We start from the raw sequence: 12,352 nt of genomic DNA, 5'->3' as shown, positions 1-12,352 counted from the left end.
GCTTTCAAACATGCTTTGTTATGGAACTCTTTTCACTTTGTGTCCAATGTACTAAAATACTGTTATAGTCTTTGTAATGTATATTGTCTCAAGAATAAAATGAAATGTGGGTCTGGGGATGCAAGATGGCTGTGTTTAACAGCATTGTTCTAGTTGTATCATTGACTCTTAAATGTATGGTGGTATGTTTTCAATAGTGTAACAAGATTTTGGAACACGTGTTTTGAAAAAGACTTGCAGAAGGCATGATTCATTTAAAATTTTTAAAGCCCTGTTCAGATTCTATAAATTCATTTCCGAAGTGGGATATGAGATTCAGCTCTAAAACTCCTTGTTTTCCAGTCCTCACTATGCTCTAACCTGTGAATAGGAATTTTAAAGTGATCGTTGGTAGAAGCTAGGCATAAAATTCAGCCATGAGTTGGAAGAAAATGATTCTTTTGTATGTGAATTCATCCCAGAGTAAAATAAAGTAACCAAAAGTAAGGACATACTTTACAGTTTTGTTTTTTACTCAATCATTAGTCCTTTTTTTTTATAATAAGTTGCTGTATTCCTTCTAAAATTCTTTTAATTCAGTGTATTATCCTTTGATTGTTTTAGAAGTTAGTGTATGAACCTTTCTGAGTTAAAAAAAAATTAAATGATTCTCTCTAGGGGATACCCGAGTGTTCATCAAAAATGCATTTGCCAGATCTGTTCCAACACCGCTTGAAACTAGAGGTCATACACCTTGGAATATTTTAAGACCACACTTCTTCCTCCACCCAACCCAGCTTCTCATGGGATCCAAATCTTGAGGAAGGAGGGTTGGGAAATTTCCACAGGTGATTCTAGTACCCACCCCCACTTAGGTGAGAAGAATCGATTTAGTAAAATGACCTAAGAAGATGAAGTCATTTGTTTCACTACATTTAGTTCGTGCCATTATTAAAAATTATCAGATGTTTTATTAACATACAGGTTACATCCTAGGTTCAGTCCCACATATGTGTATCATTTAACTTAGGCCCAAGTCACAACAAACGCCTTCTAGTTACCACCAGAGTTAGAGGTGCATGAAGTAGTGTTAGAGAACAGAGTTTTTATCAAGATCCAGTGATATCTCCTCACTTCTCACATTTTTCTTCTTTGTTTATTTATTTTGCTTCCCTCCAGCCCCGAATATTTCCCCTTTCTAAACAGTAAGCCTTCCATTTAGTACGGAAACTTTAGTGGAAAAGATTGAGCTGGGGGCTGAGAAAATTTAAGCTGCCTAGTTTAGAATCAACTGAAAGAGGATTTATTAAATGGGGGGGGGTGTACTTTTCATTTGGAAAAGGGCCAGAGAAAAGCCTTTTTATACCCAGCAAAGTTAACTAATATAAAACGGGCTTTGGTTTTTCATGAATCAGGCCTCTGGTGACTCATTTCAGCTGGTGTTTTTTAAGTGTGTACAAATACTGTTTATCCTCCTGGTTGCTGCTTCATAGCTTTGATGTGTAGTATCTCTTTATAGGATGCAGCTTTGAGCCTCAGTCGGCACCTTACTCTCAGTTAGGCAAGTACACCTATATCGTGATTGTCATCTTTGACTTGTGTGGTTGGCATGCTCAATTTCCTCCACCAAATAAATGGCGGCAGCTTATTGTATGTCAATAAAATTGTCTGATTGTCATGAAAATCCCCCATTAGAACACTTTCCCCTATACTTAGAAAAGTGTATTTTTAAATCTTATACCTAGAAGAGGATTGCATTCCCCCCCCCCCAGTTTTCTTATACATCAATGCAGAGCACTCTTTATGAGTGCTAATGTGGGTTAAGGTACAAGTCAGACCAACAGTTGTAGTGTTTGTAGTGTTTGAAATCAAGCCCTTTTTTGGTATGAGTCTATCAAAAGAGACGTGTTTTCTTATCAATGTCAATTTTGCTTCCTGTTTCTCTCTCCCATGCCTTTCACTTGGAATGACAACAGTTGACATTAAAAAGCTGTTGGCAGGTATGGAATAACCTTATTCTGTTACAAATAGCAAAGACCAAAGTGCATGTGAGATGACTCACAGGTTCAATAAATCAGCAATGACATCTCTCCGGAGTGTGTTATTGGTAGGCAGCATTTAGAACTTGGGTCAGAACGATGCGTGCAAAGATGTCATTCTCTCTTCACCTAATGTCCAAAATACCTACTGCTCCAGCAAAATAGTTTACATGTTAGTGTTAGGAGTAACATGCAAACTGTTATTTTTAAGGTACGAAGGAAGCAACCCGTCTCATGTCCAAAGTCACACTCATGAAAATTATTTCATGTTGCCGATAGCTTTGCAGACTTTGAGCTTCCACTAGCGCTGAGGACATTTTCAAAACGATTAGATGTCAGCACTTCTGCCGAAGGGACATTTCCTGGTTTCACTCAGTGTGTTTTATCCCTCCTCCATCTAGGACTGTAGATCCTAGCCTCCCCGCCTCAGGGTAACACAGGCATCTTAGCGCACCCTCTCCCTTTATGTCTCCGGTGTACTGTTGTCCCAGTCACCGGGTGAAGGGACTTGCACCTTCCAAAATCGATGCCACTTCACTCCCGGATCACCTGGTTGGGAGTGCAGTCTGAGTCAGGTAACCCCTGCTGAATCGGTCTTGTGTCCTCCGTCTGCTTCTGGGTGCAGAGAGTACCACCTCCCAGGATGTGGCCCCTGTCTGCTCACTCACAGCCCCCTGTGGCCCCGGACACCTCCTTCCTGCATGGCAGCATGAAAATGGGACACGACACTCCTCCCCCGTGCAGGGGCATGTTGCACTGCACAGAGCTCTTCGGGTCAGCCTTGGTAACCCCACTCCCTTCTCTTGTTCCCAGTGGCCTGGTTTGCTTTCGACCCTGGCTCGGCACATGCTGACATCATCTTCTCCAATGACAACCTGACAGTGACCTGCAGCAGCTATGATGACCGGGTGGTGCTGGGGAAGACCGGCTTCTCCAAGGGCGTCCACTACTGGGAGCTAACCGTGGATCGCTATGACAACCACCCTGACCCTGCCTTCGGTGTGGCTCGCATGGACGTGATGAAGGATGTGATGTTAGGGAAGGATGACAAAGCTTGGGCAATGTATGTGGACAATCACCGGAGCTGGTTCATGCACAACAACTCGCACACCAACAGGTACCCAGCAGCCCCCAGGCTGAGTCTTCTTCATGCTGGCTTCTGGTACAAAATGAGAGCCCAAGTTCAGAGTCCTATTAAATTGACAGCATTTAGGCAGCCAGGCAGGTGGTCTCCAGTAAGTGACACAGGAGTTCTACTACTCTTACCTGAGTCCTTCTCAGGGGTTAATTGATGGATTGATGGATTGATTGATTTTACGTTTTCATAATGCCAAAGATATGAGCCCTTTCCTAGGTCCTTCACCATGGCTGGTAACTAAGACTTCCCATGCATATCTATTCCAGGAAAATATCCTAGGATCATAAAATCCAGACCTACAACTTACCAGGAGAACCTTTTAGTTTTTCTGAACCTTTGTCTCCAAATCCATCAAATTAGGCTAATTATATTTTTCCAGGTGGGAGTGTTCTCCAGATTATATGAGATATGTGAGAATGCCTCACATCGGAGGCAGCTGAAAACAGAAGCCATTGTTCTTCTTGTTAGGATTATTATCAATACCACTTCCCAGAATAGAAACCATGCATTAAACTTAAATCTTACGGATACCAGTTTAGATAGCTTTAGAATTTGTAGGCCTATTACCGTATAAATTCAGAACGCCCAGTTTTCTGGGGAAGGAGAATGTAGTCATCTCCTTAGGTTTGCCTCTAACACCAAAATATAGACAATTATCATTTAACCCAAACTCTATTTTTTTCCCTACACTTCCTTTATCATTTGGTTTGCGTAAGTAGAGAGGTAGAGGAAAGCAAGTCTGGCAGTAGTACCCAGGTGGATTCCACTGTCTCAGTTTTTTCTGGAAGGTCATCACGGCTCCTTCTCTAGTCAGTAGGATTCCTAGGACCTCCACTTCCCATTCCCTTGGACATTTTCTATACACACCCATCTCGGTGTCTATTGTTTGCTCATAATCCCTTATAGCGAACACACATACCACTTCAGCCTGATATCAAATCCATCTGGGTGTCGATAAGTGGGCATTTTTGGTGACTTACATTTGGGGGAGCCCTCAGTCACTAGAGTCATCATACCATTCCCCCCGTACCCACTTACTTTTCCCTTCTAGCTTCTTTATTTTGGAGTGAAGGAGTAAATAATAACACAAGGGTCACACTATGCCAAGAAATACATTCTTAAAGTTGAACGTGTCTGCTTGCGTGCATATCGTGCTCTCATTGTTGAAGTTGTGAATTAACAAGAGGCGATTTATAAACCTGTCCTTTGATGATTATGTACAGTCTGTATTGTACATGCTGGGGGGAAAGAACAACACTTAACCTTTAAACCAACTTAAGTTTCTGTGCTTTGCTGAGATGAGGATGAAGTTCAGTACTGGCCGACCTCAAAGATCAGGGTGTAAGGCAAATCTGACCATCCACGTTGATGACTTTTGTGAAAGCATCTGTTGAAACATTAGACATAATTTGCTTTAAAATGACATTTCAATGAAGTTTCTTTAAAATCACTCCTCCATTTTCCACAATATAATTGTTTCACTTTGCAGGGGAGAACCCTCTCCGATGTTGTCATTTTTTAGAGAGCCTTCTCAATTTAAACTCAACATGCCCAGAGCTAACATCTTTCTGGAATGAGTTTTTTCTGTTAAATCGGTAGCATACGGCCCCACATCCCATTTTTCATGCATATGCTTTCAATTCAGCTTAAGTGCTTCTTTATTTTGACTTTCAAATTAAGGCATTTTGGAGTTGATGTTTAATTCACACCCTTTGTACCAAGTGCACGACATTGCTGCAGACGGAGCTCTGATAGCCCAAAGCCGGCTTTTTTCTCTTAGACTTAATCGATTTGTCTTCTGCTGAGGAGGCTCAGAGGTAGAGGCCCTCTGGGAATGAGTTCACTCTCAGCCACCGCAGAGCAGCATTGTTGAAACTATATTCTCTGCAGGGGGCGCTATCTCCCCCAAGGGAGAGAAACTTGGTGTGTGGGGAGGAGGGAGTTAAGCAAAAAATCTTACTATTTATTTACAAAGCACAGATATACACACAACACATAAACAAATACCCAGTGTATTTCTGGTATTAAAACAATATGTGAGGAAGGTGACGAGGGAAAAAATAATATTTAAAAATGCTCCTGGGGTGTGGGGAACAACATTTTTAAACAGGTTGAGAAATACTAGTTAGTACAAAAGGGTTTATATAGTTAGTACAAAGAGGGGAGCTTCTAGAATGATGACAAGTGAAACCCAGTTGTTTTCTTTTCCTCCAGAACGGAGGGAGGGATCACCAAGGGGGCCACAATCGGGGTCCTCCTCGACTTGAACAGGAAAACCTTGACCTTTTTTATCAACGACGAACAGCAGGGTCCCATAGCCTTCGAGAACGTGGAAGGCCTGTTCTTCCCGGCGGTCAGCCTGAACAGGAACGTGCAGGTAAGCGCCGTGCCCCCGCGCCTCCCAGCAGCTTCTGCCCGCTCTGCTTCAAAGGCTGCCCGCGGGTGGTACGTTAGCCCCTGAGAGAGGGAAGCCAACCGTGTAAGGCCCAGACCAAGACCCGGAGGAAAGGAGAGGGGAAAGGGATCAACGTTGACAACAGAGATGATTCCAGATCAGCATCAGCCCCTCCGTTAAGCTTGGACACAGTCTAATTCACAGCAAGTGGGCGATTGGAACTCAGTTCACGGTTTGCTCTTGACCGGCCCTGAGGCCTAGTTTCATCCCTAGTAGGAAAGAAACTCTTGAACCAGCTGGTTTGAAAACAGATGGAATGACTTATGCAAAGCTCCATGAATGCCCGAGAGGTGAAGGTATGAGACGGAAGTATTAGCACCGTTATCAGAAATCCTGAGCATCTTCTCTCTGCACTGTTCCTCTGCTCCATTAGGTGCCACGGGGATTAGAAAACAGTCCCTGCCTGCGGGTTACTTACTTATGATTTACTGCAAATGGCCAACAGGTTCTTCTCATACATGCATTCAACAAATAACTACTGAGTGCCTTTAATATGTCAGGCACTGTAATTACTAGAAGTATTGTTGTTTATCAGTGAGAACAAAACAAAATCTTGCCCTCGTAGAGCTCACATTTGAGTTATGGGTAATAGAATAAATAATAAGCACAATGACCATGTTAATGATATATGAGCTAGAAGACAGTAAGTGCAAGGGAGATGAGGCCAAGGGCAGGGCGAGGGGGGTTGGGGGTGGTAAGGAGGAGAGGGCAGCTGCCATCTCAGCCAGGGTGCTCACTGGGGGGTGGGCCTTATTACAGCCCCCACGTGAGCTGTGCCCTGGAGGGAGTGAGCTGTGCCCTGGAGGGAGTGAGCTGTGTGGAGCTAGCTTCCCAGGCAGAGGGAACAACTGGCACAAAGTTTCTGAGGCATGAGGGGCCTCATGGGAGCAAGGCAGGGCCAAGGGGCCAGGGCTGGGGTGAAGATCAGAGTCATGGGGTGCTCTGTTGCTAGGCTGGGCTTTCCCTGCCCCTCTCAGCTGGAGCTCTCATTATCAGCTGCTGTAAGATGGCTAGGTCGTGGGAATCAAAACCCTCTAGGTGATTTTTGCTCTGTTCAAAACCATAGTCTTGGGAGCTTAAAAAAAAAAAAAAGAAAAGAAAATGATTGTTGTTTATCAGTGTGTGCAGTAAAAGTGATTGCAACCCAGTGACCTTTGCCCTTCTCTCTTCCTGCGACTAGATGGGATTTTCTGGGAGGCTGAAATCTAATCTCTCAGAGTTCAGCCTCTACACTGGAAGAAAGGAAACCATAAATTGCCCTAGACGTGAGTCTTAGAAAAACCTCCTTCAAAGATTTCCACACATTGCAGCTGTTTCCCCTTCCAACGGATGTTGTACTCAGTGGTTTTCAGTGTTTTCCAGGGTGTTCTGAATATCTTTAGAAAAAACTCTGGGGCTCGGGAGACAGGGACGAGAAGGGGAAGGAGAACAGTAGAGCCTGAGATGCTTCTGGCCTCGTCCATGCCGCTGTCCATCGAGATGCGAGGCTGCTCGGGATCCAGGGAAACCGTACCCCTGCCCGTTTCTTAGACCTGGCAATCACCTATTCGTTCCCCAAATGAAAGGCTCATCCTAATCGGAGTTACTAGTGGACACGGGATAAGAGAAGGGTTCTCCGCTCACTGGTTCTCTATCCATGGATTCGGCCTTTTCACTGCGCCCTCACCAACAGGCTTTGCTACCTTCAGATCAATGCCTGTGTCTTCAGTCAGAAGGAACACAGCCTTCCCAGGATCCTTAAAAGAGGCAGGTGGATAAGAACCACATTATCAAGTGTCTCCAAGATTTGGGAACCCCCAACCGTGGCCAGGCTCTTAGCGCAGACAGAATTCTACTAGAATTCTTCTTTAACATCTACTAGAATAGACGTTAAAGAAAGGGAACAGGTCCCCCATTGAACTAGGAACACAGCCGCTGTGCCCTGGGGAGGGGCTGATGCAGGGAGGGTTCCTGCGGTGCTTCCAGGACTCACAGTCTCGTCCCCCAGGTCACGCTTCACACCGGGCTCCCAGTCCCTGACTTCTACTCCAGCAGAGCATCAATAGCCTAAGGATGGGCCGTGGAGGCGCCAGCTGCCGGTCCTACCCTCCGTCCTTACCTCCGCCTGGGAGAGCGACAGCACCTGGTGGGATGCCGGAGAGCTGGAAGCAGAGGGGGAGGAGAAGAGAAAAGCTGGTCCCCACGCGTTCACACTCCACAGCTCCGCTCCGCCCCTACCTTTCCGACCTCTCTCCTGCTCTGATGCCTGCGTTCACTTCCGCCTCCCGCAACTCTAACCAATGAAGGACCTAGGCCGCTCACCATATCACTTAGTTTCCAATCCCAGGTTTTGCACTTACTTTACATATTTTTTTTAATGTAGGTGAGTTATATTTTGTTTCTTTTCTGATCATGTTCTTGGTGACTTACTGAACTGTTACTGCCAAGAGAATATTCTCCTGATAACCTTTTTCTTAAGCTTTCTGACAAAGAGGTTGTAGAGAGGGGTGGGAAGAATGCTTTGAATTTGGAGCTTGCAGTTTGCCTCCTAGAAGGTTCTTGCTGTTACCTCTCGTGCAGTGCTAGACCTGCATAGCTAATCTTTGAGAGGTGGGCAGAGTGAAAGCAGCATTGAGAAGTTTGACTATCCATTGAAGCACAAAAATAATAGCCATATGGCTACACAAAGGTTCACAGCCCGCAGGATCCTTAGGATAGCTGGGTTACTGGGAGAGGCCAGAAACCCTGGTCATTGAATCAAACTAAGAAGTCTCTAGACTGGGGCAGACCAGGGGGGTTATGATTTGGTTCATTTATTTAATATAAGTTTTTAACTGAGAACCTACTATGGACCAGGCACTGTTCTAGACACTGGAGACACAGTGGTGAACACACAGGTGTGGTTACTGCCCTTCTGGAGCTTAAATTCTCATAGGAGAGCAAACCGAAAATATGACAATTACAAATTATTTTACAAGTACTAGAAAGGAAATAAGGAGCAACGAGGCTCATTGGCAAGATCTCTCAGTTTCCCAAGAATGATGCTAAAAATCTACCCATTCTGGCCATGGCACCAGAAACATACCAACTCAATGCCTTTTCTGCTACATTATTTTAATTATGGTACCTGCTGCCATTCATCATAATTATGGCAGAAATGATGTCAGCATTCTTATTTGTTAATGCTGCAATGACACTAAGCCTTAAAAATGAATGTGAAAAAAAAATAGCAACCAGAGAGAGAACCCATTTTTCAGTAATGGGGGATCTTAATTCGCAGTCCATGGCATCCCCATTCTCAGGATAAACTCACGTGTCTCCATGTATATCTGTGCCTGTTACAAATGACAAATCCATCCACTCTGCTGCCATTCACAACCTAACTTTCTGGAGTAGTTCCAGTAATGTGTGGAAGAAAATGAAATTGTATGTCATTGCTCTGACTGATAGCAGAATGATAATTCTTATTACTTCTCTATAGAGACAGACTTACACGGTTACCCTTCTGATTCTTTAGTTTTGACATGCAGTTTTAGAAAACGTAGAACATGGAAAGAGGTTCTGATTAGTTGTCTAAATATTTGCCAGTGAGCCAAGAAATTCCGCATGAAAAAACAAGAATAACAGATAAAAGAGAAGTGGTAGGATGGGAAAGCTAACAAACTAAAGTTTTGGCATAAAGTAAGATATGTAAATAGCTAATTTTTTCCTTTTGTGCTTTATTTAGCTCATCTCTATCAGTTACAGTGTTTCTTTGGTTACATGTACCTAATTTATTGGATGGGTGCTATCCTGTATATGTCCATCTTGGTTTCTTGGCTACAGAAAAACTCTGTTGCAGGACAACACTAGTTTGATATTTGATTTACTCTCCAATGAGACTCGATGGCTGGGCCGCTGTAGACTCATAGTTCCTCTTGTTCTTTATTAAATTCATCCTGCTGAGTAGATTTCTAGTGACTTGTAACACCTAGTTTACACAGAATTACCATTGTAGATGCATACAGCTATTGTACTAGAAAAATGGATATTTCTGGTGTGCCAATAAAAGATTTTTATGAGAGAACATCATATGTCTCTTTAAAATTCTTGGGTTTTGCCTGTTTGGGATGATGATTCACCTTTGTCCAAGTGACAGGTTCTCAGGCAAGTGTGATTGGAAAGTCCCCTAGAGTTCACAAAAGTTCTTGGTCCTCACCTGATTTCCCTGGGAGCACAGACACTCCTGTGGTACCTACCTCCTGAATCTTGGCTAAGTGTGAAACATCTGTAGTTTAGATGCTGTTTGGGTATTTTTCCAAATCTTGGGAACTTACTTTCACAAACCTGCTCCTGAAAAACCCGTAAAATTGTACTACAAAGTATAATGTCACTGCCTTTTTCAAACCTGGTTCCTTCGACATTTCTTTGAATGGCTGAACAATGTACTTGTTTTTAAGTAATCACACTGGGGATGGCTAGGTGGCTCAGTTGGTTAAGCATCTGCCTTTGGCTTAGGTCATGATCCCAAGGTCCTAGGACCCTGCTCCCTGCTTAGCAGGGAGGCTGCTTTTCACTCTGCCCTTCCCACCTGTTTATGTATTCTGTCTCTCTCTCCGATAAATAAATAAAATCTCTAAAAAATAAGTAAGTAAATAATCACAACAGTACTGATTGTCTTTATATTATCATTACCCTTTATCTATTTTTTTTGGCTGACATTTATTTATTTATTTTTGTCTATAAATTTTTATTATTTTCTTATTTAAATTCAATTAATTAACATATATTATTAGTTTCAGATGTAGAGTTCAGTGATTCATCAGTCTTATATATTACCCAGTGCTCATTACATCATGTGCCCTCCTTAATGTCCGTCACCAGTTACCACATCCCCCCACACCCCTCCCACCCAGCAACCCTCAGTTTGTTTCCTATGATTAAGAGTCTCTTATGGTTTGTCTCCCTCTCTGATTTGATCTTCTTTTATTTTTCCCTATTTCCTCTATGATCCTCTGTTTTCTTTATTTTTTTATTTAAATTCAATTAACTACCATTTAATGTATTATTGGTTTCAGAGGTAGAGGTCAGTGATTCATCAGTCTTATATAACACCCAGGGCATATGACATTATGTATCTTCCTTAATGCCCATCATCCAATTACCCAATTCCCTTACTCCGTCCCCTCCAGCTACCTTCAGATTGTTTTCTATGATTAAGAGTCTCTTATGGTTTGTCTCCCCCTCTGATTTCATCTTATTTTATTTTTTCTTGTATGATCCTCTGTTTTGTTTCTTAAATTCCACATATGAATGAGATCATACGATAAATGCCTCTCTCTGATTCATTTATTTTGCTTAACATAATATCCTCTAGTTCCGTCCAAGTCATTGCAAATGGTGAGATTTCATTTTTGATGGCTGAGTAATATTCCATTGTAAATATATACACCATATCTTCTTTGTTCATTCATCTGTCGATGGGCTCTTTCCATAGTTTGGTTATTGTGGACATTGCTGCTATAAACATTGGGGTGCAGGTGCCCCTTTGAATCACTATGTTTGTATAGTTCAGAAAAATACCTAGTAGTGTAATTGCTGCATCACAGAGTAGCTCTATTTCAACTTTTTGAGGAACCTCTATACTGTTTTCCAGAGTAACTGCACCAGCTTGCATTCCCATCAACAGTGTAAGAAGGTTCCCCTTTCTCTACATCCTCACCAACATTTGTCATTTCCTGACTTGTTAATTTTAGCCATTCTGACTTACGAGTTGGTATTGATTTGTATTTCCCTGATGATGAGTGATGTTGAGCATTTTTTGTTGTTGTTGTATCTGTTGGCCATTTGGATGTCTTCCTTGGAGAAATATCTGTTCATGTCTTCTGCCCATTTCTTTTTTTTTTTTTTAAGATTTATTTATTTATTTGACAGACAGAAATCACAAGGAGGCAGAGAGGCAGGCAGAGAGAGAGGAGGAAGCAGGCTCCCTGCTGAGCAGAAAGTCCGATGCGGGGCTCGATCCCAGGACCCTGGGATCATGACCTGAGCCAAAGGCAGAGGCTTTAACCCACTGAGCCACCCAGGTGCCCCTTCTGCCCATTTCTTGATTGCATTATTTGTGCTTTGAGTGTTGAGTTTGATAAGTTCTTTATAGATTTTGGACTCTAACCCTTTATCTGTTAAGACATTTGCAAATATCTTCTCCCATTCTTCGGTTGTCTTTTGGTTTTGTTGACTGTTTCCTTTGCTGTGCAGAAGCTTTTTATCTTTATGATGCCCCAATAGTTCAGTTTTGCCTTTGTTTTCCTTCCTTTGGAGACGTGTCCATCAAGAAGCTGCTATGGCCAAGGTCACAGAGGTTGCTGCCTATGTTGTCCCCTAGGATTTTGATGGATTCCTACTCACATGTAGGTCTTTCATCCATTTTGAGTCTATTTTTGTGTATGGTGTAAGACAATGGTCCAGTTTCATTCTTCTGTATGTTGCTATTCAGTTTTCCCAACAGCATTTGTTGAAAAGACTGTCTTTTTTCCATTGGATATTCTTTCCTGCTTTGTCAAAGGTTAGCTGACCACAGAGTTGAGGGTCCATTTCTGGGTTCTCTATTCGGTTCCATTGACCTATGTGTCTGTTTTTGTGCCTGTACCATACTGTCTTGATGATTACAGTTTTGTAATAGAGTTTAAAGTCCAGGATTGTGATGCCACCAGCTTTGGTTTTCTTTTTCAACATTCCTTTGGCTATTCAGGGTCTTTTCTGGTTCCATACAAATTTTAGGAT

At 42.7% G+C, this 12,352-nt stretch overlaps 1 protein-coding gene across 6 annotated transcripts in view; it reads left to right on the top strand.

Annotated features, from left to right (window-relative positions):
- Nucleotides 1-9,651, top strand: part of TRIM9 (tripartite motif containing 9) — a 110,538-nt gene extending 100,887 nt beyond the window's left edge. Inside the window, exons 9-14 of one of the 6 annotated variants that reach the window (XM_047738461.1) lie at nt 1,499-1,540; nt 1,956-1,979; nt 2,832-3,135; nt 5,371-5,533; nt 7,300-7,357; nt 7,599-9,651. In XM_047738461.1, coding sequence (XP_047594417.1) covers nt 1,499-1,540; nt 1,956-1,979; nt 2,832-3,135; nt 5,371-5,533; nt 7,300-7,357; nt 7,599-7,630 — 623 coding nt within the window. In that variant the 3' untranslated portion in view covers nt 7,631-9,651. Of the gene's footprint in view, nt 1-1,498; nt 1,541-1,955; nt 1,980-2,831; nt 3,136-5,370; nt 6,251-7,299 lie in introns of those variants that run through there. The other 5 variants (XM_047738460.1, XM_047738464.1, XM_047738463.1 and 2 more) reach the window with 5 other exon arrangements.
- The last annotated feature ends 2,701 nt before the right edge of the window (nt 9,652-12,352 follow it).

This window comes from Lutra lutra, chromosome 7, assembly GCF_902655055.1.
Source record: "Lutra lutra chromosome 7, mLutLut1.2, whole genome shotgun sequence".
Classification (NCBI taxonomy): domain Eukaryota; kingdom Metazoa; phylum Chordata; class Mammalia; order Carnivora; family Mustelidae; genus Lutra; species Lutra lutra.
The sequence above is the reverse complement of the archived record's forward strand: the minus strand, read 5'-3'. Positions and strand labels throughout refer to the sequence as shown.